Source organism: Scyliorhinus canicula, chromosome 7, assembly GCF_902713615.1.
Source record: "Scyliorhinus canicula chromosome 7, sScyCan1.1, whole genome shotgun sequence".
Lineage (NCBI taxonomy): Eukaryota > Metazoa > Chordata > Chondrichthyes > Carcharhiniformes > Scyliorhinidae > Scyliorhinus > Scyliorhinus canicula.
Genome location: NC_052152.1, coordinates 191456194 through 191483999, shown reverse-complemented (window position 1 = coordinate 191483999; position 27806 = coordinate 191456194). Strand labels below are relative to the sequence as shown.

Below are 27806 nucleotides of genomic sequence, written 5' to 3'. Positions count from 1 at the left end.
TTATAGGGAGGTAACTGCATTGTTTGATAAGCAGTGAATTTAATCTGCTTGGAATTTGATGAAGCTCGATATAAGAGGCTTACCTTTTTTGCTGCTTGTTCTTCTTCAACCCCATCTCCCACCACAATATAGACTGCTTTTCTTCCAAACCTTTGAACTATTCTTTCAAAGCAGCTTTCCTTCCCTATAAATAAATAAGACAATTGACAGCGTTCCAATCTCGGTGAGCAGTAATAACTTTGTAAAGTGTTTGCTTGAGAGGTTCATTTTGATTTGAAAAGTGGCTGCCACTGGTGTAAAATACATGTGGGACTGTCCTCAAAAATATACGTGAAATATACATGGAAATATATTTAATGTCAAGCTACATGTCTATCATTGCTGTCATGGGTTGAACTGAATCTCATGGCAGTCTGGCTAAGAGGAGCGGGCGCGATTTAACAAAAGAACAACAGAGTCCTGTTTTGGGCGCGAATAGCAGAGTGTTTCTTGGAACCTGCAGCGCAGAGAACGACCCCGCTATCAAACAGGACTGTGTTCTTTTTTGGCTTTAGTCGGCAATGCCCAGCCGAGGCTGCACTTACCTCACTTCCACCCCAATCTCTGGGCCCTACACCACCGTCTCTGGACACTCCCAATTTACCTCTAGGGGGTTCTCGAGCTCCCCCCATATCGCACCCCTTAAGGTCAGGGCACTCTCGGCTCAACCCCTGATCGGGGCACCTTGCCCCTGCCAACCTGTCAATGCCACCTGGCCACCCTTGCACTTCCAGTGTGCCCAGGTAGCACTGCCATAGTGCCATGACCAAGGTGCCAGGCTGGCAGTGCCTTGGTGCCTGGGTGGCAGGAGTGCCAGGGTACCATCCTGCCCAGTGCCCGACCACCCGGGGGATCATGGCTCATTTAAATATGTTAATCTGGATCTCGCCCAACGAGGACGAGATCCAGACATAACGTCTTGCTCGATCTCGTTAGCCGTTCTGAGCATTTTAAATCTCCCGAGAGCCCACTCGCAAGATTTAATGGCCTTGCCGCGTCATCGGGTCGGGCGCAACATAGCCATGCAATCGTTCCCAACATGTCCCCTATACGGTAACAATGTAATTAGGCTAACAGATACCATTAGGCCCATTCGAACTATTCGTACAAAAAGGTTGCACTGTCTGTTTCATGCTCTTGATCCAAATCTACCTGTCTTATATTGAGAAACTATTTACATTCAATTCAAGCATTTCATTGTTTGTAGTTGATGTTCAATTATCTATCAGTGGTAATCATCAAGCACTGCAGTCAACATTACTTTTACAGATCTATAGCTTGACAAAACCTCTCTCTGATTGCCTTGATCTGACCATTGTTTTCACACATGATGTCATCCAAAAGGTGATTATCATCTAAAATGTAGAATTAAATAATTTCATGAAGTCTTAAAAAAATTTACACCTGCTTACCCGTTTTTGTAGCACTGTAAATATTTTCTATTGGGAAGACTGTACCCAGACCGTATAACAATACCTTTGAGAGAGCAGGTATCAGCTGTGTTGTTGTAACGAGAATATTCACACAATTTGATCTGCAAAATAAGTCAATCAACTCAACATTTGACAATAATGACATCTGTGAAGTGTTCTCCCTCACTGCACTGCCCAGGATGTCCCACTTCCTAACGCAGGCCTCCACATTGTCTGAGCGCTTTGTCGAACTGACCGGAACATCACCACCCAGGACAAAGAAACTTGCTTAATTGACACCCACCCACCACCTTAAATATTCACTCTCTTCACCGCTGCTGCACCGTGCCTGCAATGAATGTCATCTACAAGATGCATTTGTCCAGGCTTCTTCGACACCATCTCCCAAAGCCACAACTGTATCATCCAGAAGGGTAAAAGCCGCAGGCACACGGGAGCAACATTACCGCCAAGTTTCCCTCCAGGTCACCCATTCCTTCCTCATTATTGGGTCAAGGTTTTGGAATTCCCTCCCAATAGTACTGTGGGAGCGTGTTCACAGACAAACAGTAATGATTCAAGGAAGTGACTACCACAACCTCCTCAAGAGGAATTGGGATGGGAAATGAATGTTGATCTTGCCAGTGATGTCCATATCCCATGAACACATAAGAATAGAAATCATCACCTTCAATATCCGAAGCAGTTTATATAATCACAATTTGATACTTGTTTTCTCTATTTTTCACCAGTTTTTTCTCTTCCCAAATTAGATTTCTAATGATTCTGGACATGCTGCTCAGTTGGCAATTGCACACTGTGGGGCAGTGGATTCTGGCAAGCTCCTTGACTAGAAACATCAATACATGCACACACATTCCAACAGGGGCTATCTGATAGAAATCAGGAGCATAAGTCTTAGCTGATTATTCTGCTCTCTAACTCGAGAGATACGGGCCGGGATTCTCTGATCCTGGGGCTAAGTGTTGACGCGAAGCGTTTTACGACGTAAGCGCCGGAGTGTTTTACGACGTAAGCGTCGGAGGTTTACGACGGCGTCAACAGGCCCCTAGGATCAGCGATCCTGCACCGCACAGGGGGCCAGCAGGGTAGTGGAGAGCCTCACACTGCTCCAGCTGCCGATAGGGGCATTAGAACGGGCGCCGTGGGTCCGTGCATGCGCGTTACGGCCGGCGCGAGTTCGCGCAGGCGCTCTACGGCCGGCGTGGGTTTGCGCATGTGTGTGGGTTGCTTTCTACGTGCCGGTCCCAATGCAACATGACGGAGAGCTACAGGGGGCCCGGCACGGAGGAACGCCGGCCCCCACCAGGATAAGCCCGCCCGCCGATCAGTAGGCCCCGATCGCGGGCCGGGACACTGTGGAGGCCCCTCACAGGGTCGGATCCCCCCCCCCCCCCCCAACCAGGCCGCCCCACGCAACATGAATACTGAGGTCCCGCCCGGTAGGACCACACGAGAACAGTGCCGGTGGGACTCGGCCTAACTTGGCAGGCACTCGGCCCATCGCGTGGGAAGAATCGCCGGGAGGGCCATGTTGAGCGGCGTCCCGTGATTCGCGCCCCCCCCCCTCCCCGGCGATTCTCCAACCCCACGCGGGGTTGGAGAATCCCGCCCACTTAGTCCAATTGCAACACCCTTAATATCATTTCACTTCAGAGCAGGTGCTGATTAGGAAGTGAATATGTCTGAATATCAATCTTGTTACCTACATTAATGGTGTTACTGGATGGCAAAATAGGATCAAGCTTTGCCTGTTGTAGTCGGGATGAAACTAGATTACATACAACCACTGAGAAAAGCAGTTTGAAAGACTCCAAAAAATCAAATGCAGCTAATTTACTGCCTTTCATCCCAACAGCACGTTTTCAACATCCAGCTGATTAAGAGGTTACTTACCTCGAGTTAATTAGACTGAGTGCTTTCAGTGCATGTGTCAGCCACAGATCAGTTAGAGCCTCCATATCCGCCCTCAGCTGCAGCCACCCTTCTCTCTTGGGTGTCCCAATTAAACCTGTGCAATGACAAAGAATCCAGGCTTGAGCAGAGTCGCAGATTTTGGCAGCACGCTGGTTATTGCAAAGCTCCGCAGTCAAAACTAACTGGGAAAAGAGACAAAGGATAACAGGTCGCCATTTTGGCAACATTGTGTGAGGTTGGATAGGGATCCATCAATAGCAATGAAATATACTATTGCGTCGTGATGTTTATTTGATGTGTTATGCTAACTTTTTTGGAGTACAGGGCAGCACGGTGGCACAGTGGTTAGCACTGCTGCCTCTCGGCGCCGGGGACCCGGGGTCGATCCCGGCTCCAGGTCACTGTCCGTGTGGAGTTTGCACATTCTTCCCGTGTTTACGTGGGTCCCACAACCCAAAGACGCGCAGGGTAGGTGAATTGGCCACGCTAAATTACGCGGTAATCGGAAAAAAAAAAATTGGGTACTCTAAATTTATATTTTAAAAAATGTTTACTTTACTCATCAGAAAGGTTAGGTGATTCATTTGCGGAATAATCCAGAAACAGCCCGGTGTCATTGAGCTGTCCTTTATCCGGTGTTTTGTTGTCTGCTTTTTCCTTTTGAAAGTAATTTCTCGTTTGCAACAAACAAAGGATTTCTAGTGCAAGATCTGTCAAACATAGTAGAACTTAAAGGGTTCCTATTGACTCATTGTGGAGTTCAACTATCCATGATATGCCGTGCAACAGAATTTGTGTCTAGTTGTTACGGTAAGAAAATTTCCAGCATATATTAAATTGCTGATACTTGCCCCCGACGTTGTTTTTGTAAGTGTTGTACATTTCTTTTACTCGACGATAGCGGAATGCTAATTTCCTCATCCAGTCTACACCCCCATGCACACCAGAACCTATACAAAGGTTGCCACCAACTGCTGCTGTTTGGAAACCATCTGTTGCAAAGTTATACGTGCTGTGTGGGAGGAGAGACGAAGACTGTTAGTGGCATTAGTTCCATTAATTAGTGCACAGCTGACATTCTGGAGAATAAAACAACCCATGTGGGGCTCATTTTCAGTGAGTAGCTCACCTCAAATCCTGCCCATTGTCATCTGAAGACACATCGTCAATATGAACCTGGTCACACTCCTGCAAAAATATAATTAAAATTAAAACTCTGGAGTTTAAATAAAGTTCGCCACAATAAATACTCTAGTCACCAAGCAGGCTGCATTGGAGCACTTCCCCGTGCCAAGATCGCTTCCTGAATCAGTTGGGGATGAAAATGTGGCATCGGATGTTACATCAAACGCCAGAAAAATGATTTTAACCTTTAGCCTCCTACCAAAATCTACATTCTGTCTTATTTAGCTGCAGTCTCTCAAGATGCTGAGGTCAAAGTTGAAACCCATGTTGGCTTTCAGCATTCCGCGAGCAAGATCACAGGTTTAATCAAAGAAATTAGTTGGAAATTACAGCTAGTGAGGAAATGGTTAGTGGTTCTGTTAAGTTCTGTACATTTACTTGATCGCTCAGAATCAGGAGAAGTTTCAGTAAATTTATTTTGCAGATGTTGATTTGGTGGTAAACGTGCAGAGACTTTGAAAGCTGTGCAGAACATTTCAGCTCAGTTGTGTAATCAAAAATAACACTGGTCAAATATTTGTGACAGTGGGCGAAATTCTCTGTTTGGGAGACTGTGGGGGGCGATTCAACTAAATGGGAAAAAAGTCCCATAACGAGCGCAGTTAGCTGCGTGTTTCCCGGCGCTCGCACTTGCGTCAAATAAGGGGAGTCAGCGGGGAATACGCGTTCAAGGCCGCATGTAGCCCCGTTTTCTACACCAAGGAGTTCCGCTCGCCGGAATTCTTCAGTATAGCGAGAGGTCGGGATGCCATTTAAAAATGGCATCCCGATCTCCGAGGCCCCCGAAACAACCTCCAAGCTCCCCAAGCCCCAACACACTATAGGAGGACCCCCCCCTTTCTAACACCCAAACAGGACATCCCTGGCCCGATCTCCAGCAGACAGAAAATGCCAGCTTGGCAATGTGGCATGCCAACCTGGCACCCTGGCAGTGCTCCTGCCAGCTGGCAGTGTCATTTGGGAACCTTGGCAGTGACTTGGAGGAGACCTTTCAGGTGATGGTGTTTCCATGCGCGAGCTGCCTTTGTCCTTCAAGATGGTAGAGGTGATGGATTTGGAAGGTCCTGCCAAAGAAGCTTCCGAGAGTTGCTACCGTGCACTTTGCATATGGTCCACACTGCTGCTCCTATGTGTGGGTGGTGGAGGGCGGGGAATATTTAAAGTGGTGAATGGGGTCACCCCGACCTCACCTCTAGAGTTTAGCTCTCCCATCTCCTCAGCTGTTTTCGCAGGTGACGCTATAAAGGGAAATGAGGGGTAGAGATGAAGAAAACCTTTCTGATCTTTCCCCTGCATTGCTGAAGGACCAGAACAGGAACTGCAAAGACAGCCCCATCAGAGACACACAACAGTAACCTTGATCGGGAAGATAAAAAGTAGAGAACAGAAGCAACAGAAATGCTACACAAGTAACCTACCCCCCCCCCCCCCCCCCCCCCCCATCTAAATTATAGTACTATATCTAGTATCAAACAATAGTAGGTTCTGGACAAACATGACATAAAATATGTTTTTTTCCACTAAGAGGTCTAGAATTTATAATCCCTCATCTCACCTCACCCTAATCCTCGTCCCCAAACTGGAGAATAGCAGAATGTAGAAACACTCACAAACTATTGCTCAGATTTTTGGCGGCCACCATGTGGTGAATTTCACAGCCGGGATTCACTGATATCGTGGTCAAGTGTTGACGGCGGAGTCAAAACTGGCATGAGTGGCACCGGCGTCAACGGGCCTCCAGACCCCGTCATTCTCCCCTTCCTCGCGGGCTAGCACGGCGCCGGAGTGCTGTGCGGTGCCGTGCTCCAGCGGCAAAAGCCGGGCCAACATGGCCGGCGCGTGTCAACGCATGCGCCATGGCCGGTGCAGGTCCACGCATGCACGTGAGTTGCAGTCTCCGCGCCGGCCCCCGGGCAACATGGCAGAGCCCTACAGGGGCCTGGCTTGGAGGAACATAGGCCACTCCCGGAATGAGCCCGCCCGCCGATCGGTCGGCCCTGATCGTGGGCCTGGCCACCGTGGAGGTTCCCCCCGGAGTCAGATTCCACCAACCCCCCCCCCCCCCCCCACCAGGACGGCCCCCGCAGCCAGAACTCCGAGGTCCCGCCGGGTGGGACCATATGTAAACCACGTCTCTCTCAGCTCTTCACCATGTATGCTCCCCTCCTAGGTGAGGCAGCCAGGCCATTGTGCGCTGCATAGGCATTGACTGTGCTCTGTTCCCGCCTGCCAGCTCAGCTCACCTCTGGCTGTTGCTGATTCACTTGTTCTGACCATGGCACCTCCGCCCAGTAAATAATTTCAGATCGCATAGCTCTCAAGATGCAAAAGCAACAGAGGCTCCTTTCGCACCGGCCAAACTGAATTGTCATAAAATTAGTCCCATCTGAAACTAATTGTGGTGCTGCATGTTATCTTTATTGAAAGATGTCCTTCTGTCGCTGTTGTAAATTATGTTCAGCAAAAGCCCGGCAGCATTACTGATTATTCATCGCCACCCCCCTCCTCCCCAAAAAGTCTCCACACAGCCTGTGTTCCATGGACACCAGTTTCCTATAGTAAAGCCTCTATTTTATCTTGGCTTACTTAACTCAAACAGTAGAAGTTATTTTTTTGTAACAGTACCAGACACTCCTTCAGCTTGCCAACCTGGTGGCAGATATAAATAATTTTATACTGTATATTTGTACCGTCTAGAAACTTCACTGACACGGCCCTGAACTCATTTTCTTTAAGATCTTTAGCGAGGGCAGAGAGGAGAAACTTTAATCCTTTCAGTCTGGGCTGCATTCGAACACAGGTCCCAAAGGTGAATGAGAGTGTTCTAACTCACTGAGCCACCATGTCCCATTAAGGCTCAGGTTTTTTTTTCAAACAGTGTGGCTTACCCTGAACCTGACACCCGTTGAAGCAAGGAAGTGACCTTTTGCACATGCCTGTAAAATAACTGCAACCATTTTTATTATAAATCAAACTATGGCCACGATTCACATCGGTTAATAGTTAGTGAAATCTCAGTGAAATTGACACTTTGCACCGCAATGCCTCACCGTCCATCTTAAATATACCTGGGTTTTGAGTGAGGGAAATGAGGACTTAAAATGCTATTAGGATGGGTCAGATTGAGAATACTGGGTCCCATCTTTCTAAATGTATTAATGGGCTCTAATCAAATGGCTTTCCACCATAGCTACGTTGAGCTCAAAATGGAGGATTAACATAATATCAAAGTGCACCACCATATGATCCTTCATAGTTCATCAAAAATGAGTTCCTTTTGCATTTCTAACCTATTTTTATTATTTCCAACTGTCCCCTGGGATATGAATGGTCGCTGGTAAACAATGCAGTCCATTCTAACCTGCAGGTGTCTCCAAAAACTTTGAAAAGTTGCTATTTTATTGAACTGGCTGACTAAATCATAGAATCATAGAATTTACAGTGCAGAAGGAGGCCATTCAGCCCATCGAATCTGCACCGGCTCTTGGAAAGAGCACCCTACCCAAGCCCACACCACCCTATCCCCATAACCAAGTAACCCCACTCAACCAACACTAAGGGCAATTTTGGACACCAAGGGCAATTTAGCATGGCCAATCCACCTAACCTGCACATCTTTGGACTGTGGGAGGAAACCGGAGCACCCGGAGGAAACCCACGCAGACATGGGGAGAACGTGCAGACTCCGCACAGATGGCGACCCAGCTGGGAATTGAATCCTGGGACCCTGGAGCTGTGAAGCAATTGTGCTAACTACTATGCTACCGTGCTGCCCTAAATATGTATGGGAAAAGGCCTCCTCCGTGCATGTTACTTATCAGTCTTCATTGACATAGGTCTAACCAAAAGGCAATGAAAAAGGTTATCCTTCAGGGGAAACATGAGTGTGAGACCAGTTCTCAAGCTTTGATTTCTCAGTTGAGGCTTTGCGCTATCTTATCACTGCTGCAATCAACAATGGCATGAGCTCTTCTGAAACTGCACGTATAATTGTTTAGTGCTGCATAGTTTCGCTATTACATACTATGAGCCAACATTAATGATTTATTATGTAAAATCATTATATGTACATTTGTTCTGCAGAGTACATGTGCTCAAATCGCAGCCAAATCTACTAAAGAATGACTGCCTGCCTTATATGGACTGCAAGGAGTTCTCTCTCTTAACTGCTGAGATTGATACCTTGAGAACAGGAGTAGCATCTCCAAAACCACGTCGATCAACGCAAAGTTCAAATGATGTGTTGTCTTCATGAGTGGGACATAAGTGCTGTGTGAATATTTTGCTTTCCCTGCTTTCTACGATTTTTGTTTCTGATTTACAATTGTACAAAATAATTGAGCAAATTACTCCATTGTTCTGAAGGCCATTAGCTTTCAAATAGCTGTTTCAGTGTTTTATTGAACAGCGTCCATCTGTATCTACCACTAAATTGGCAAGTTGAAGGAATGACTGGTTCAGGTCCAATAAAAGGACTTCTAATGATCGGGTTAATTAGTCAAAGATAGAATAGAAGCTTTACTATCGGAAACTGATGTCCGTGGACCTTTCGGCGGGGGAGGGGGTACTTTTGCTGAACTTACTTAACAACAGTCACAGAAGGACATCTTTCAATTAAAAATAACATGAAGCACCACACTTTGATTCAGATGGGACTAATTTTATTACAATTCTGTTTTGGTCAGCACGAAAGGAGCCTCTGTTGCTTGGATTTTAGATCAAGGTATCTGGGTTCTAAGGCCAACCTAACACTGAGACACTCTGCATTTGACAAAGAGACTCAAAGTTCCAGTTTAGTCTAAGGAATCTGTTTTTCTACACTGCTCTGACATCTCACTCTCCGCTAAACACCAACGTTCCAATCCAACTACTTGCTGGGTCAGTCCGAAAGATTTTACCCAACTATCTTTTTTTTCAAGATGGCGCCGGAGCGAGAGGACTTCTTGCAAGCTGTGCCCAGCATACCCTCAGATTCTATCTTTTACTCTCGTCCTATGCTTCTAAAATGTCATTCTAACTCTTTTAAACTATAACTGTGTGGTATTCACCACTGATGTATATCTTAGGTGATTTGTGATAAGACCCTACAGGTACGGGGGTAGTTCCCTGCCTGCTGGCTCCGCCCAGTAGGCGGAGTATAAATATGTGTGCTCCTTGTACAGCAGCCATTTCGCCAGTTGCTGTAGGAGGCCACACATCTTAGTGTATTAAAGCCTCGATTATATCCAACTCTCGTCTTTGTGCAATTGATCGTGCATCAAACTGTAACGTTAGATTCTGCAGTCTCTCCTTCCTACGGTATGCATTGTTTGTACAGCATGCAAGAAACAATACTTTTCCCTGTATACTAATACATGTGACAATAATAAATCAAATCAAATCAAGTCAAAATCTTATATGAATCGACAGGATGAGCTGTAGGAACTCACTGATGTTACTTTAATGGCGGGCGGGATTCTCCGACCCCCTGCCGGGTTGGAGAATCGCCGGGGGTCGACATGAATCCCGCCCCCGTCTTCCTCCCACCCCCCAAAAGCCGGCCCGGGGTGAGTCGCGCCGCCCGCCTTGGAGAATGGCGGGGTCCGGCGCGACTCAATGGGCGCCGGGGCCGCCCAAAATCTCCGGCCCGCGATGGGTCGAAGTCCCGCCCGCCTTGAGCCAAACTCGCCAGCGTAAATCAGAGTAGGTCCCTTACTGGCGGTGTGGACAGGCTTCGGGGTTCCTGGGGGGGTCGCGGGGGTATCTTGCCCCGGGAGGTGCCCCCACGTTGGCCTGGCCCGCAGTTGGGGCCCACCGATCGGCGGGCGGGCCTGTGCCGTGGGGGCACGCTATTCCTTCCGCATCGGCCGCTGTGGCCCTCCGCGATGGCCGATGCGGAAGTGAATCCCTGTGCGCATGCACGGGGTTGACGCCATCACGCGCTGGCGCTCACGCGCATGTGCCGACTCGCTCTGGCTGGCGGAGGCCCTTCGGCGCCGGTTGGCATGGCGCCAGGCCCTATCCCGCCGGCCGGGGGGGCGCCAACCACTATGGGGTGGGCCTAGCCCCTGAAGGTGCGGACGATTCCGCAACTTTGGGCCGGCCCGACGCCGGAGTGGTCCACGCCACTCCGTCCCGCCGGGACCCCCGCCCCGCCGGGTACGGGAGAATCCCGCCCAGCACCTTCTGGACAATTAGGGTGGAATTCTCCCATCCGGGATTAAGGGTCTGATTCTCCAAAATATCTCTAAGTGTTGTAGGGAGCGGGAACTGCCGTGAGCTTCCCGGCGCTTGGCCCAGCGAAGCCGGCAACCCTATTCAATGTTTATTGGTCCACTTAACAAGGCCTCACGGTCTTCTCACCCCAAATGACAGCTCACCAGCTGATTCAGCGGCACCGCGCACGCCAGCCCCCCGTTAACAAGGTCGAGCAGCACTTAAGCAGCACTTGCTCAGCCAACGCCAGCCAACTCGTAATAGTGTCGCTGAGGAGACCAGCCCCAAGATTCGGAGATGCTTGCCTGGGGGAGGCTCTGAGATGCCGTGGAGGCCAGGAGGGATGTCCTGTTCCCCCGAGGGTCCCGGATGGTGAGCCACGGGGCAGCCAGTGCTGCCTGGGATGAGGTGGCTGCGGCTATGAGCATCGGGAGTGTGACAGGAGGACTGGCCTCCAGTGCCAGAGAAAGGTCAATGACCTACACCGGGCAGGACGAATGAGTGGACTCCAACGCTTCACCCCACCCACACTGAGAGCTATATGCCCCCCCCCCCCCCGGGAGTATCCACCCCCAACATTCCATGTGACCCCCCCAACCCTCCCTCCATCCCCCTCCCCCTTCAGCCCCCCAACTCTCTCTTCGCACACTCCCCTCCCACCACTGTGAACCACACATGTGGCTAACACTGCCCTCTCCTCAGGAAAAGGTCTTCCAAAATTGCCGGGAGAGTGCCCAGACTGGCGGTGGGGTACCAGACCTAAGAATCCTCACCACCTTTGAGGAGTGGGCCCTGGAGGTGACCGGCGTGGCCGAGGACAGATCAGTCACCCATGCGGAGGTTGGCGGATGTTGCAGAGGTGAGGAACCACCGGGCTCCACCCGGGCGACCTGTCAAACATGAATGGTGATTTCCTTACTTATTGACCCATCTCTCCCATTGACCACATGGTCATTCTCCCACAGGTCCTCCAGCCGACAGCGCCGGCCCATTCCGGGCAGCTCCCTCTCCTGACCCCAAGGAGAACAGCTCGGTGGAGAGCTGTGAGGATGCAACTGTTATAGTCGGGGCACAGCTGTCATCCCCACCCTCCACCAGCGCAGATACACGCGCCTCGGTGGGAAACATTAGTGGACAGGCTTCGGGGACACAGTCTGGTGAGCACCACACCGCTGTTCATGCACATTAGGTGGAGGCAGGAACCCCCAGGCAAGACAGCAGTCGGAGGGTTGCTGGACCCCAGGACCCAGCTGGGTCCCAGCCTGATGCTGAGCTTGTGCAAGTAGGTTACCTGGAGCTGATGTAGATGATAGGGAGCAGCCAGTAAATTCAGAGGATATGTCAGCGTCACTCCAGCAGATCTGTAGCCGCTTAGAGGTGTCCTAGAGGCTACAGGAGCAGGAGCTGTCACCGGCAATGCATAGCACCGAGGCCAACATTACTAGGGTGGCAACCGCAGTGGAGAGCCTGGTGCACAACGTTGGCACCATGAGTGAAGGTGTCCAAGGCATCGTGCTATCGGTGATGGCCATGGCTGAGGGTCTCGACAGAATGTCTGCCTCACTGGGGGATGTTACCCAGTGCCAGTTTGACCTTGATAACGTTCTATGGGTCATGTCCCGCTCTCAGATGGTAATGGTCGAGGCACTGCAGAGCATGTCCCAGTCACTGAGCAGCATCACAGAGGGTGTCGATACAATAGTGCAGACACTGGGGAACCGCCAGGGCTGGCAGAGCCAGATGATGCAGAGGCAGCCAGGGCTTGAACCAGCTGCCCCTCTGCCCCAAGGTGGATGCCAGTGAGCACTGCCAGTGAGCACTGAGTGCCAACCCAGACCCGTCCCATGGAGTGGCGACAGTGCCATCAGCTCCCCCGAGTTCCGCCCCTCTGCTGAGGCCGTGTCTCACAGTCAGCACACAGGACAGGGAGGCACAGCTGTGCATGTGCCGCTGCTAAGTGAGCAGGGACCCTTCAGCCTCAGGGCCCCCAGAGGCATCGAAGGCACGGGACGAGGTAAGCAGCTGGCCGCCTCCACCTCTGATGTCATCCTGGGGAGACACCTAGATGTAGCGGTAGAGATAGGTAGGGATCACTGAGGGGAGGGAGGTTGGTGTGGGGGTAGGTAGGGAGGTGAGGGGGGTGGGGCATTGGAAGGCTATGGGCCAGCACCATTGGGAGTGGGGAATTGTAGTACACAATAAACACCCTTGTACACAACCAGTATGCTGCCTCCGTCACTTTATTCCACAATGCGCGTTGACCTCCAAACCCCTGGACCATCTCTCCAGGTATCTCCCCCCCCTCCCCATGGCACACGCCCACCCTCCGGCTGTGGACATGCCCCTGGAGCTGTGTCCCATCCCCTGGGTGTTTGGATGTTGGCTGCTGTGTGTGTGGTGTTGCCTCCCGCATTGTTCAGGCACAGTGTCCAGGCATCAAGGTGTGAGATGCTAGGCAATGACTACATGGCCTATGCTACATGGCTCGCCCAGCCACGGGAATCCACTTGGGTTATGTGAAGACTCACTTAACCACGATTGCCAATTCCCTATTAGCAATAGCTTTCAGCTGTACGGCCAGAGGCCTTGGCAGTTGGTAGGGGTTATGGGTGGCTGTTGGGCCAGAGGGACAGGGACAAGGGTTGTCCCCGGAATGGGTACACATAATCCAGGGATTGGCATGGTGGTGCCACAAGCGGTTGACCCCTCGCCTCCCAGCGCCTCCCTCCACCCTATGGCAGCCCACCCCCATGAATGTTTCCTACCCCCCCCCAGCTGAGGATCCCCCCCCCCCCCCCCCCCCCCCCACCGAGCACCGGGACAGCAAGCCCAGCACACCCGGTCTCTTTGCCTGTGACCAAAGATGGTTACTCATGTACTCGGCTCCCCACAGAAGCCCTTCCGCCAGGTTCACACGTTTGAAAAGGAGTCCGAATCGGCACCAGCGTGAGCACTTGCTGGGGACGTCACGGAATGACAGGAGGCCATTGGATATGGAATCCCGTTAAGTGTATGGATATAGGGTTTAAGTGGCGATAATTGGTTCTCGCCACGCTACGGTGAGATCCTGATTTTGCCTTCGGGAGGGGGCCAGTTGCATCGCAAACTGTTTGGCTCCTGGCGCGGTTTCCGTTTTTGGCCCTTCCTGCGAGAGCGAGCGCGTAACGAGGCCGGAGAATCCCAGTGCAGGTGTGAGTGCCGGAAACGTTTCCCACTGCCGGAGAGAATCGGGAAGGGGGGGGGGGGGGGGGGAGATATAAGTTGGGCCTTCATCTGCATCCGGCCTCCAGTGGGGTTCCCGATCTGTCATATCGGGCAGCATTGATCTTGTCGACGGATAGGAGAATTCCGACATTCCTCTGTCACCAAGAAAAAGGACAACAACTTGCATTTATACAGTGCATTTAACAAATAAAATGTTCCAGGACACTTTACAATTGTTATCAAGGAACATCTGACACCGAGCCACGAAAATAAATATTAGGCCAGGTATCTAAATGCTTCATCCGAACGTAGTTAGTTTTTATGCAAGTTGACTTTGGATCCTACATAGCCAACCATCTCCAGCTATGCCATTTCATTATAGGTCAATTGTACGAGGAGAAGATAGATTACTTACCTCATCCTTTGCACAATATTGTCCTCTTAAAAACTCCCACTCTATTTCATTCTTTCTAGGGTTATTTACAGGAGGCAGGAATTGGGCTGGACTCCCAGAATAACAGGTCTCTTCCCCTGCATCCTGTGCTTTGTGCCCAGGGAATCCACAGTCCCTGGAAGCAAACCACAGGAAAAGCAGCCCCATTATTATTGCAGATTACGATAGTAGTTCTGCCCATTTCCTCATCCTCTGAAGGAAGAAGTTACGGCCAATTCCATGTTTGGTCTATTCTTCCATCTCTTGTGGTCGTGTCCTCTTATTTCAAGCTTTATGGGAAGTACAAAGAGCTTGTTAATTTATACTGGAACTGTTCTTCAGCAAGTTAAGCACTTGTCCCATGTCCCTGCTGAACCCTTAGTCTTGTTTCTTTGCTGATGATAAAACCCGAATTCTGTCAGCCCATTCTGTGTTTCTTGGATCTTAGCCCAGAAATCGTCCCAGTTGGTATCCATTCCACTTTTTCCGGAACAGTCTCTGTGGGGATTCCAACATCTTACGGAAATCTTATGCTTGATGCAGATACTGGAATGCGTTCCTGAAATTATGAATCTATGTTGGTTTATGTTTGGCGCATATCTAAAATGGTTATTAAAATTCTTCTTGAACACTTATAATTGAGTTAGTTATTTCGACAAGAACCTTGGAGACACATGCACCAATTTTATTTTTCCATAATGTGTGTTAACTAATTGTCTTGTCTCCTTTCATTGGTGAGGGGGAAGTGTGAGGGAGCAGCATTGCAAAGCTAAAATTATGACAGGAAATGAAGGCAGCCCCCGCAGAGATTCCAGGTGAGGGCAAACAAGACATTTGTTAAACTTGGGACCAGATGGACCGACTGTGTTAGCATTCCATTGTGAATGAACTTAGACATTAAAGTTGATTGCATGTGGCACAAGACAAAAACAGCAAAGGACTTACAGGATATAACAAAGTGTTTGCACACGTGTGCAAGGGTACGGGGAAAAGGCAGGAGTACTTGGCACTAATCCATAATGCTAATTTGGAGAGCCGGTGCAGACACAATGGGCTGAATTTGTGAATCTATGTTGGTTCATGTTTGGTGCAAATCTAAAATGGTTATAAAAATTCTGCACCGCGACACTTCAGTGATTCTGTATACATCAGCTATACAATTAAGACGCACAGCAAGTTAAACATGGTAGGGATAAATATTATAAATAGGCCAAATACTTGAAGCATACGTGAATAAATTAATTTGTGGTTGCCTAGATAGTGTAATAGTAAACAAAGCTCTTCAAGGACTAGACGGGCTTTGTCAAAGGTAGACAGCTAACCTCGAACATCAGGCGCCTGCTGAGCGTGATAATGACCCCCTCCGGGGAGAGAATACCAGAGGTGATCGTCTCCCTGGACGCAGAAAAGGCCTTCGACAGGTTCGAATGGAAGTATCTCATAGAGGTCCTGGAGTGGTTCAGCCTTGGAAAAGGGTTCACCTCCTGGATAAAGCTCCCATGGTGAGCATACGGACCAACAACACCAACTCCCGATACTTACAACTGCACAGGAGCACCAGACAAGGATGGCCACTGTCCCCGCTACTGTTCGCTCTAGCGATCAAGTCATTAGCAATTGCTCTCAGAGCAGCAAAATGCAGGAGGGGGATCCGAACGGGAGGCAGAGAGCACAGAGTCTCACTCTACCCAGATGACCTGCTCCTCTACATTTCGGACCCACAAAGCAGCGTGGGCGGAATCATCGCGCTCCTGAAAGAGTTTGACACCTTCTCAGCCTAAAAACTCAATATGAGCAAAAGCGAGATCTTCCCAGTACACCCGCAAGGGGGGAGGGGGGGCAGCACTAACGGGACTGCCGTTTAAACAAGCCCGACACAAATTCCGCTACCTGGGGATCCAAATAGCCCATGATTGGAAAGGAATCCACAAATGGAACCTCACCAGTCTGACAGAGGAACTAAAAAAGGACCTGCAAAGATGGAACATACTCCCACTCTCCATCGCGGGGAGAGTCCAGACGATCAAAATGAACGCACTGCCCAGGTACCTCTTCCTACTTAAAACTATCCCGATCTACATCCCCAAGGCCTTTTTCAAAGCACTAGTCAAACTAATCATGGCGTTCGTATGGGGGGGGGGGGGGGGGGGGGGGCAGGATCGCAACAATGGACAAACTGACAGAGAAATTCCAGCTAGCCAGGGGGAACGAGCTAAGGTACCTGCAACTCAAAAACTTCCTATGAAAGGAGACAAGGACGTACCCACAACCGTCACGACAGACATTACTGGAAGAGTTACTGGATGCAAGCATCCTAGATAAAGGGAACTGCAGCAACATGTATGACCGACTGGTAGAAAGGGCCGACACCGTACTGGACGCAACAAGAAAGAAATGGGAGGAAGACCTGGGGATGGAAATAGGGTGGGGACTCTGGAGCGAAGCACTGCATAGGGTCAACTCCACCTCCACGTGCGTAAGGCTCAACCTGATGCAACTAAAAGTGGTACCACTTAACAAGAACCAAATGAGTAGGTTCTTCCCGGAGGTGGAGGATAGATGTGAACGGTGCCAAGGAGGCCCGGCCAACCATGCCCACATGTTCTGGTCATGTCCCAGACTTGCGGAGTACTGGACAGCTTTCTTTGAGGAAATGTCCAAAGTGGTGGGGATGAGGGTGGAGCCGTGCCCGAAAGTGACGGTCTTTGGGGTATCAGACCAGCCAGATCTATTCCTGGGGAGGAGGGCGGACGCCCTTGCCTTTGCCTCCCTGATCGCCCGCCGCAGAATCCTGTTCGGTTGGCGGTCAGCAGCACCACCCAGAACTGCAGACTGGCTGTCCGACCTCTCGGAATCTCTCCAAATGGAGAAAATCAACTTCACCACCCGAAGGTCAGATGACGGGTTCCACAGAACGTGGGATCCATTCACCCAATTGTTCTGGGACCTGTTTTTGGCCAACGAACACACAGAAGAATAACCAGGAGACCAAGAATCAGGGGAAAGTAGCCAAGGTGTGAGAGGGAGGGATAGATCGGAGAGGGGGAGGGGGGTTGGGGGGGGGGGGGGGGTCAGCAGCTAAACCTAAGAGAAAAGAAAGGTGAACTACAGGAGGAGGGGGCAGAAGGGGGGGGGGGGAAGAGGGAGGAGACAGGGAACAATAGAGGGGAACCGGAGAGTGGGGTGGGGGGGGGGAGGCAAGGAGAGGACAGAAGGGGAGAGGCCGGAATGAGAGCACGGGAAATGATAACAAACTTGGCAAACACAGTGACAGAAAGCAAGGTAAATATGGGCGAAAGATGGGACGAATGACCAAAGCGGTGGTGAACGCGAGACGACAACGGCAGCGAAAAGCGTCCGGGAGGAGCAAGTAACAACACCAACACCAGATCCATTCCCATATTTCCCTCTCTGTATTGGACATAACCAATGTAATTATTTCTCTGGCACCCAAATGTATATGTACCTCCCCAGTTCCCCATCCCCCTCACAAACAGGTGCCTACTTATGTGTTAAAAATAACATTGCTAACTGTATAGAGTTGATGTTGATGAGCTAGTGCACAATATCGTACCAGTTTGTTTCTTTAGTTTTCTTCTCTTCTATGTATATACATTTTTTCTGTGTACATAACCGTAAATATACTTTGTTCAAAAACCAAATAAAAAACATTTATAAAAAAAACAAAAACAAAGCTCTTCAATGTCCAGGACAAAGCAGCCCGCTTGATTGCTCCCCATTCCACAAACATTCAAACCCTCCACCAACGACGAACAGTGGCAACCGTGAGTACCAGCTACAAGATGCACTGCAGGAACTCACCAATGCTCCTCAGACAGCGCCTTCCAAACCCACGACTGCTCCCACCTAGAAGGGCATGAGCAGCAGAAACCTGGGAACTCCACCACCTGGAGGTTCCCCTCAAGTCACTCCAGACCCTGACTTGGAAATATATCGCCGTTCCTTCACTGTCGCTGGGGAAACATCCTGGAACTCCCTCCCTAACTGTACCCAGTACTTACACCTCAAAGACAGCAGTGGTTCAAGAAGGCAACTTACCAGCACTTTTTGAAGGGCAACTAGGGATGGGCAGTAACTGCTGGCCTAACCTGCGACGTCCACATCCCGTAAATGAATGAAAAAAAACCTAATAGGATATGGGTGCGTATTGCCACAATGGCCGAGCAAGCATACAAAAATCATGCTGGGTCTTCACGGTGTACATTTGGAATATGATGCTCAATTGGGTTACCATATCATAGACATTACAGAGTTGGAACAGATATGGTACAGAAAAGAAATAGGGATGCACAATAGGGAAAGTTAACATAGAATTAAGCTATGCAGCCTTGTGACAGAATGTGCTTGTTGGAGGTTGTGGTGCAGGGGGAAAACATGGGGGTTCTTTAAAGACATTTGATTGGATAGATAAAGTAGCCCAGATTATGACTTTTTTATATACCACCCAAGTATCACCAGGGACATAACTAGAAATTTGAGGAAAGGAAATTTATGATAGGTATAATAAAAAACCTATTTTCCAAATGAGGAACATTGGGCGGGATTCTCTGGTCACCGACGCCGAAATCGTGCTCGGCGGTCGGACGGAGAATTGCCGTTTGCGCAGAATCGGGGATGGCGCCACTTTTGCAATCCACCGCCCCTCAAAAACTGAGCACGCCGCACGCCCTCGAAACAGCCTCAGGACGTCGCCTGAGGCCTTCCCCTGATGCTCCGCCCCCGATGGGCTGAGTTCTCGATGGCGTGGAACACGTCCTTTTTATTGTGAACCCAGCGGCGCTGCCACAGTCGGGAGGGGAGAGCCGTTCCTCAGGCAGGGGCGGGGGGGGGGGGCTTTGGCGGGGGCACTGGTGCTGGGTGTTCCGGGGGTGGCGAGGCTGATTACGGGGGGGCAGGTTTTGGCAGGCCGGCTCCGCACGCGGCCGGCACCATGTTTCACGGTGCGGCCGCTGCAGGCTGCCGCTGTGCACGTGCGCGGCCACGTACCCGGCAATTCTCCGGCCATATCCACAGGTAAAGCCGGGGACTTTGTGCTGGGTGCCTGCTAGGCCCCCACCAGACGGAGGATGGGTGCAGCCTTTGCGCCGTATGTCCGGGCAGAACGCCACTGGTCCCACGCCGGCATCAGCACTTAGTCTTCAAATCGGAGAATCCGGCCCATGAGCTCTGAGCGACACGCTCTAAAATCAGATGGAATTTTGTACTACAGAAAATATATAACTAGTTTAAAGATTACTGCTATACCAGTGTATGTTGAAAGCTCAGTTTAGGTGCTTTGCTTTATTTCAATGTGAAAGAGATTTTCTTTCTGCATTTGTAATCTCTCCTTGCCTTTCCCTCTCATGATAATTTCCTCCAGCTCTATAACCTCCGGAGATACCTATGCTCCTCCAGTTCTAACTTCTTGAGCATCCCCGCCGTTAAAGTTTCCATGTGGCCGTCATATCTTCAGCTACCTAACTCTGGGTCTCCCGCCCTGAATCTTTCTGCCTCTCCGCCTCACTTTCCCCCTTTAAGACATTCCTTAAACCTGACCTCTTCGATCAAACTCTCGGTCATCTGGTTTACTATCTCCCTCTGTGGTTTGGTGTCCTACTTTGTTTTATAATGCGCCTGTAAAACGCCTTTGGGCATTTTATTACATTAAAGGGGCTATATAAGTACAAGTTGTTGTTGCATTAGAAAATTTGTGTTCTGCAAAATGTGTGAGGAAGTGCTAAGAGCCAACACCAAAAATACAATTTCTACTATTTTTGTTGTTGCTTGCAATAATTGTGCTGAAACACACACTTCCTTCGCCTCACATGTTTTTAATGCATTCCGTTCTCAAAGCATTGGGTTTTATTTTGCGCACATTAATTCTTTTAGTGACATCAATGTATCAGCCATTATATTGTGCAGACTGCAGTCTACACAGCTAGTGCAGTGCCCCTTTAAATGGCCGAACATGATTTCCACTCGAAATATGATTCCAAAAGATTTTCTTTGTCAGGCAATTGCTTCAAACTTGGCTTGCTGTGGGAAGAGGTTCTGCCAACAGCATATAACTGGCTTCTTGTCCTGCACCTTTTTCGCAAGACTGGAAGGTAAAGCAACATGAATGTTACGTGGGCGCTGGCTGAATGACAATATACTTCTTTAACCCTGAAATGTGCCCATTATTTCTTGCAGTGAATTGTGTAATTACTCGGGCTCTATTTTTATATTTCCATTTGAGCCCCGCAACATTATTCCCACAGAAAATACTGTTAAAATCTCCAGGTAGGGAATATGCTGCAAACTCTGCTTTTTTTGTAACTGTTTATGTGGGAATCCTTTTCATAAATAAAGTATTTTAATGCTGATTAATGTAGGTTAAGAAAAGTACTCAACAATTCTTAAATTCTACTCTTTTTTAAAAATTGAATTCTCCGCAAGGCTTTCTTCCTCTCACGTTGGACTATATAATGTATCACTCCTTGATCAGGTGGAGAGGCAGGCACCATACCCTTTCAATATTTAATTATAAAGGCGTGGATGAGAAAGACCCACGGGGATTTAGTTACAATTATTCCCTTGTTCCCCTTCAGTCTTGGGGTAAAATGCCATTTTTTGTTTCTCTCGAAGCTGAATTTGGAAAAGCACCTTTCAGACAAATGCTACCATTCCAGAAGATAGGTAGCTACAGCATCATCTATCTACCTTAAGGTTTTTCAATTGTCGTCTTCCTCCCTTCCTCACTTGCAGGCCGAGGAAAACCTACTTCGTCCTTGCTTCTGCATTCGCAAATCACACGACAGGGCTGGTTTAGCTCACCAGGCTAAATCGCTGGCTTTTAAAGCAGACCAAGCAGGCCAGCAGCACGGTTCGATGCCCGTACCAGCCTCCCCGGACAGGTGCCGTAATGTGGCGACTAGGGGCTTTTCACAGTAACTTAATTGAAGCCTACTCGTGACAATAAGTGATTTTCATTTTTTCATCTGTAGCAAAGGCTCTTTTTACAGGACGTTCCAGGAGAACTGGCTAGATGTGCAGAAGGGAGCATCACTCCTTCCCTGTCAGGCATGACCCCATGGATGTCAGCTCAGATATCAGAGGCCCCCGAGCTCGAGCTGGTCCCCATTTGTTGCGGTTTTTGTGGTTGTAGCAGAATGTACATTTGCATAATACCCCAAGCAAAAAGCCAAAGACTGCAATCCACCAACAAATACATCCACAACTCTTCACCCCCCCACAACTTCCCAAGAGATTGCTAGGGCAAGGCAAAGCATGTTTCAACTTGATATTTTAAAAACTATAATGGCACATGTGTGTGTGTGTGCTCGCAGGGAAAATGATAGAATTGTGAAGATATCTATTAGACTTTGAACAAAGTCTGCCAGTATTGCAACCTCCTCTCTTTCGCTGATCTCATTTTTCGACTGAACAACAGCATCTATGGGATGTTTCTATCTGAACAAGATATGCTTTTGGAAACTTTTACCGGCAAAGAGGTTAACTTATTTCCAAAAAAACCCAGAAACTGCTGCAAACATACAAGAGGTTAATCAGCACCTATAAAGATAGAAAGATAGCTTAATTTTCCAGTTGAGTTTAGATGAAAGATTAGACTCCAACCATAAATTTGTCTTTATAAAATTATACATAAATGATAATTACCCTGTTGTATACAGCTTTTATATTTCATTTCCTATTTCCCAGATTTGTAACTCACTTTTAACCACAAAGTACCCTTTTTGTATGGAAACTGCTGCCCTGCTGAACCCATGGAGGTTGTAGATTAACTATGCACACTGGACTCTGCTGCCTACCCAATTCCTATAAAGGCACAGTTCAAACTGTCTAAGCACTTTGGTATTTGCTCGGGATCTGTGTTTTCCATTTTCTGCTTTTTTTTATTGATTGTTCAGTACAGGAACGTGCAACACTGGTAGCTATCACATTACTGACTTAATGAAATACCATGAAATTAACTGAGACACTACCTCAGAACCCATCAGCAGCCGCTATCGGATTACTGACTAAGTGACTGGTACAGAAATTGACCGAGACACTAGTTCAGACTGGCAAGAAGGACTACTTTACCGCTACTTTTTGAGACTTTTTTTTTGTTTGCCATTTTTCTTGCCTTAAAACCACATACAGCTTGTATTGTATGAAGCGCTGGAAAGCAGACGAAATATAAGAAACACTTGCTGGAGGTTAAACTTTAATCCCCATTAATAAATCTGGTGAAGGCACAGGCTGCACACTCACTTTCTTTTGAATACAGACAATCCAGCAGCAGGCTGCAGACCTTTCCAATGGTTATACTGCGCTGATCTAAATGGCCTGAACGACCTTTCACATGTCTCATGATTTAATATGTCTAGATCAGTATAAATGTACGCTACACGATTTACCTGCTGCATTTTTATTCCCATGTACTGCTCGTCCTACCTCTTTAAACAGGGTTAGAGGAAGTTCAGCACTTGGAGATAAGGTTATATAGCATTGTCTTGTCAATGTGGCTCCCTGATGGAAGCATGCATTGCTGAATTTACCCAGTTATTTTTATACATCTAAAGTGTGATGGACCCTCTTTATGCAACATAACGATTGTTTTGGCTTCCAATGTTGGAAATCAAAATTTCAACTCTAGCCCACCATAATGAGGAAAATAACTACTGGACGGCAGGATCATTTCCATGCTTCTTTCTATCTATGGCAGAAGCTACTGTTTGTAGGGCCCAAGATGGTGGAAACCACTGCTAAAAGCTGCCCTGGCAAGGTGTCGCAGGAGCAGCCATTGACTCCTGGACCCTGGGTGCATATGGTGCCCAGGCATTTAAATGAGCTTAATTGCTCATTTAAATATGCAGAGCTGGATCGCGCCCACGAGAGGCTGGGAGGAGGAAGTTGGGTGACTCACGATCGGCCTGGTATGGAGCCCGATTTGGGGCTCTGATGCGATTCACCCATTGTGCCCGGATCCACGCAGGGTGTGACGTGGTCACTGAATTGTACCTATATATAAATTTCAGGTTTGAAATTATCAATTGATATCTCTTCAAACGCTTTTAGAGAGAGAGTTCCAGTGTTTTTTATTACCCTTTGTGTGAAGAATGCCTTCTGACATCACTCGCAACATCCTGGCTCTCAATTGAAGGTCATGAACTCTTGCCCAGGACTCTCCCACCAGAGAAAATTGTCCATCAAATAATTTAACCATCATAGACAACTCAATCAGATCATCTCTTAATCATTTAAAGGAATAAAAGCGTGGTCTGACCTCGTAACTTAACCCTTTTAGTTCTGGTATCATTTTGGTGAATCTGTACTGCACCCTCTCCTGCCTGAGGTGTGGTTCCCAGACTGAGTGCAATCCCACCAGCGCTCTGCACATCCCAAGAGGAAAAAACTGTTTGGACCAGTATCCTTATTTCCCAACTTTTGCTGTTTTTTTGTGTGTCTGGGATAGCTCCCACCCCTACATATTCCCTTTTGAACTAATAGCCAACGGTACAATTTTCCCAAAAGAGTGCTGGGTCAGGTGAGCAAAGCTGTATCAAACTCAACGGCTTCACAGAAGCTTTTCCTCGTCTGCTAAAACAGCACTTTGTGCAATTTCAAAGTACTGGCAAGGGTCACACAGCCAGCTGGAGGGGCGGAGCCAGGCTCCCCTCCCACCCAATGGAAATCAGGACTCCCCCACAGAGATCAGGGGCCCCCCACAGAGACTGGGACCCCACCACAACATAAACTTCGCCCCCCCCCCCCACCCCCCAACTGGCATTACTGCTGTACCTCTTCCCCCCTCCTCACAGGTATCGAAGTTCTCACCTCTCTCCCCCAGTGCAGGATTCGGGGCTCTCCCCCACACAGGAGGATGTGTCATAGGTGGACTTTACGGCATCAAGCCCAATAATTACATTTAAGTTTATTAAAATATATGGAAATTAGATTCATCCCTTTTCTGGGCGTGGACCTGATTACGTCACTGCAGGGGGCCGTGGAAGTTCTCAAACTGAGATCTCACTGGAGGAAATCTCGTTTTTGCTGCTTGCAAGATTTGGCCACCGTTAGGGGATTTGCGTCCACTGCTAATGGGGGCCAACATTACATGAGCCTATTTATTTGTTTCTCAGACCTACCCACTAGCTTTTGATGATGTCTGTAAATCTCATTGCTCAAACTCGGCCCCCACCTTCTCATCATTCAGAAAATACCCTGCTGCATCTTTCTTGGATCCAAAGTGGACGTCCTCACACTTTCCCACATTGAACTCCAACTAACACAGTTTTGCTCACTCACTGAGCAGAACTGAATGTCTTCCCCTCTGGAAGATTTGATGACTTTAGTTTTGGGGTGGGCATTCAATTGGGCAAGAGGGTGGCACATGTGGACCCTGCCCCCTTCCTGGCTGTTCCTTGATCAGATCGTGATGAGAAATTTCTTGGATAATCTTCCTGCCCCATTACCAATCAAGGCCTTTAAGAGGGCATTAAGGGCCCCATTCTGCCACCAATGGTATTCACTCATTGGCGGGTGGGGGGACTCAGCATGCAGGATGCGCTTGCGAGGTTGATTGCCGGCTTTCAGGGGAGTTCCTTGTTCAAAGGCATTCGATACCTCATCGAGAGACTTGGCATCGAGAAGTTTGAGCTTGCTGAGAGCCACCCCTCTGCCCTTGCTGTCAACTGGCCACACCCTTCCCCATCTCCCGTGATGGCCTCCTACCAGCTTAGCTTTTACCTGGGTCGCTCCATGGTCCGGGTGTCATGAGAATGTCACTTTAAGAAATGTTTGGCTGCTCATGTTACTGCAGTGATGTCAGAGTGTGGGTGGAGCTGAGCTCGGGCTCTGTTTTTTAGTTTCACTTTGAGAAAAGCTTGGGTGTGTCTGTGTCTTTTTGGTTTCGTTTTCAGCGTTGGAGCTGAAGCCAGACAAAGCAGGTGTACTGCTGTTCTCTCTGCCATGAAAATACTATCTCTTGATCATTTGGTGAATTCAAAATTATAAATGTTCTCAGTTGTGACTTTAACCTGATGTGGTTAATGTTTTTTGTAAGTCTTCTGGATGTTAAAAGGACAGCGTAAGCATTACTTAGTGTTGCATTCTTTGAAATGAAATGAAATGAAAATCGCTTATTGTCACGAGTAGGCTTCAATGAAGTTACTGTGAAAAGCCCCTAGTGGGGGGTTGTATTTGAATTGATGGTTGCTAAGATGTTCACTGTATGTTTCACAAAGGTTAACTTGAGTTCATAGAATAAACATTGTTTTGCTTTTAAAAAAACACTTTTCCATTTCTGCTGCACCACACCTGTAGAGTGGGCCGTGTGCTCCCCATACCACAATCTATTAAAAGTTGTGGGTCAGGTGAACTCCATGATACACTTTGGGGTTCTCTAAACCCTGGCCCATAACAAATTGTGGGCTCGAGGGGGGATAAAAGTCTATCTATTGGATTGGCTTAGTGAACTTAAAGACAGTGAGGGGTGAACATATTGTGGTTGCTTTTCAGGTGTGGTATTTTAGTTTAAGTAGGGAGTGTGTTATGGACAGTGACTCTTTCAGATGCTCTGACGTTTTTGGGGGTGGAGACGGTCACACGCAGTACCTTATGGACAGAGACTAAAAGCAGACTGTTAGATTCGGCAAAAACATTGCAGTTAACGTTACCTGACAAAAGGCGAAAAGATGAGGTAATTATGGCGGTGGCTAAGCATTTAAAGTTGCCTGAGATACAGTTTGACTCAATGGAAATGGCAAAAATTCAGTTACAACTTCAACAAATGGAACATGAGAAAGAATTAAAGCAGCTTGAATATGAAAGAGATTGAGAGGAAAAAGAAAGAGAAAGGGAGGTACAGATCAGGGAAAAAGATAAAGAGAGAGAGTTTGAACTTCGGAAAAAGGCTATGAAAGATGTCAGTCAGTTAAAATTGGCAGGCGTAAAGGTAAAGGTACAGTTGGATGATAATGGTGAGAATAGTGAGAAAGAGCGTCATAGTTGAAGGCTTGGTGTGGATCTATTCAAACATGTCCAAGCTTGCCAAAGTTTGATGAGAAGGAGGTAGAAGCCTTTTTCATTTCATTTGAGAAGGTAGCTAAACAAATGAAATGGCCACAGGACATGTGGGTATTACTGATTCAAACAAAGCTGGCAGGTAGGGCTAATGAAGCATTTGCATCACTATCAGAGGAGGTATCTGAGTCGTATGAGGAGGTGAAAAAATCCATCTTAGGTGCATATGAACTAGTGCCTGTAGCCTACAGACAAAGATTTAGAAATTTAAGGAAAGAACATGGTCAAACATACATGGAGTCTGAAAAGATCAAACAGAGTAATTTTGACAGGTGGATAAGGGCTTTGAAAATAGACCAAACAGATGACGCTCTCAGAGAAATTATACTTTTGGAGGAGTATAAAAATTCAATTCATGATCTAGTGAGAACTCATGTGGAAGAGCAAAGGATTGTGTAGTAACAAGGTTGCAAAGTCACAGGTTAAGACAAGAGGAGAAATCAAATTGTGAAGATGAAGTTGAAGTGCAATTATCAGAAACCATTTTTGATCAGATGGTGGAGGATGAGGCGGATATTTTTAGTTCAGGAAAATTGGCGGAGTTACAACAGAAAGATGTAGAAATAAAACGGATGTATCAGAAAGCATACACGGAAGAGGAATCTGAGTGTATACCAGAGTGTTATTACCATAAAAGTCATGTCTTGATGAGAAAATAGAGGCCTTTATATATGCAGGCGGATGAAACGTGGGCAGACGTTCATCAAGTAGTATTGCCGGTAGGGTATAGAAAGGAGGTGCTGCGAGTTGCACATGAGGTACCAGTGGGAGGTCATTTGGGAATAAGGAAAACCCAAGCTAAAATCAGACGAGAGCTTAAACTGAGGCCCCCATCTATATAGGATCTCAGGACAAGAAGAAGAGCAAAACCGTTTTATTGGACTACATAAAGATGTAGTTAAATTTTGTCAATCATGTCACACACGTCAAGCGTTAGGGAAACCTCAAGCAATGATAAAACCAGGGCCCTTAATGCCCATTGCAGCATTTTACAAGGATCCTAATTGATTGCGTAGGACCGCATCCTAAAACAAAAAGTGGGAATCAATATCTTTTGACTATAATGGATGTGTCTACTAGGTTTCCAGAGGCCATTCCATTATGCAATATTACAGCTAAAAGGATTGTGGAGGAATTACTTAAATTCTTTGCTAGATATGGACTACCCACAGAAATACAATCGGATCAAGGATCAAATTTTACCTCGAGTTTATTCAAAGAAGTTATGGATAGTTTAGGAATAAAACAATTTAAATCAACTGCTCAAGGGCAGCACAGTAGCATTGTGGATAGCACAATTGCTTCACAGCTCCAGGGTCCCAGTTTCGATT

General features: G+C 48.0%; 1 protein-coding gene across 3 annotated transcripts in view; it reads right to left on the bottom strand.

Annotated features, from left to right (window-relative positions):
• The window catches only part of LOC119969645 (eyes absent homolog 2-like), a 293262-nt gene that overhangs the window by 9194 nt on the left and 256262 nt on the right, over positions 1–27806 (bottom strand). For all 3 annotated transcript variants that reach the window (XM_038803556.1, XM_038803558.1, XM_038803557.1), the window contains exons 12-16: positions 4519–4577; positions 4241–4401; positions 3369–3483; positions 1452–1573; positions 84–184 (exon numbers count right to left, since the gene is read on the bottom strand). In XM_038803556.1, the coding sequence (XP_038659484.1) occupies positions 84–184; positions 1452–1573; positions 3369–3483; positions 4241–4401; positions 4519–4577 (558 nt within the window). The remainder of the gene's footprint in view (positions 1–83; positions 185–1451; positions 1574–3368; positions 3484–4240; positions 4402–4518; positions 4578–27806) is intronic.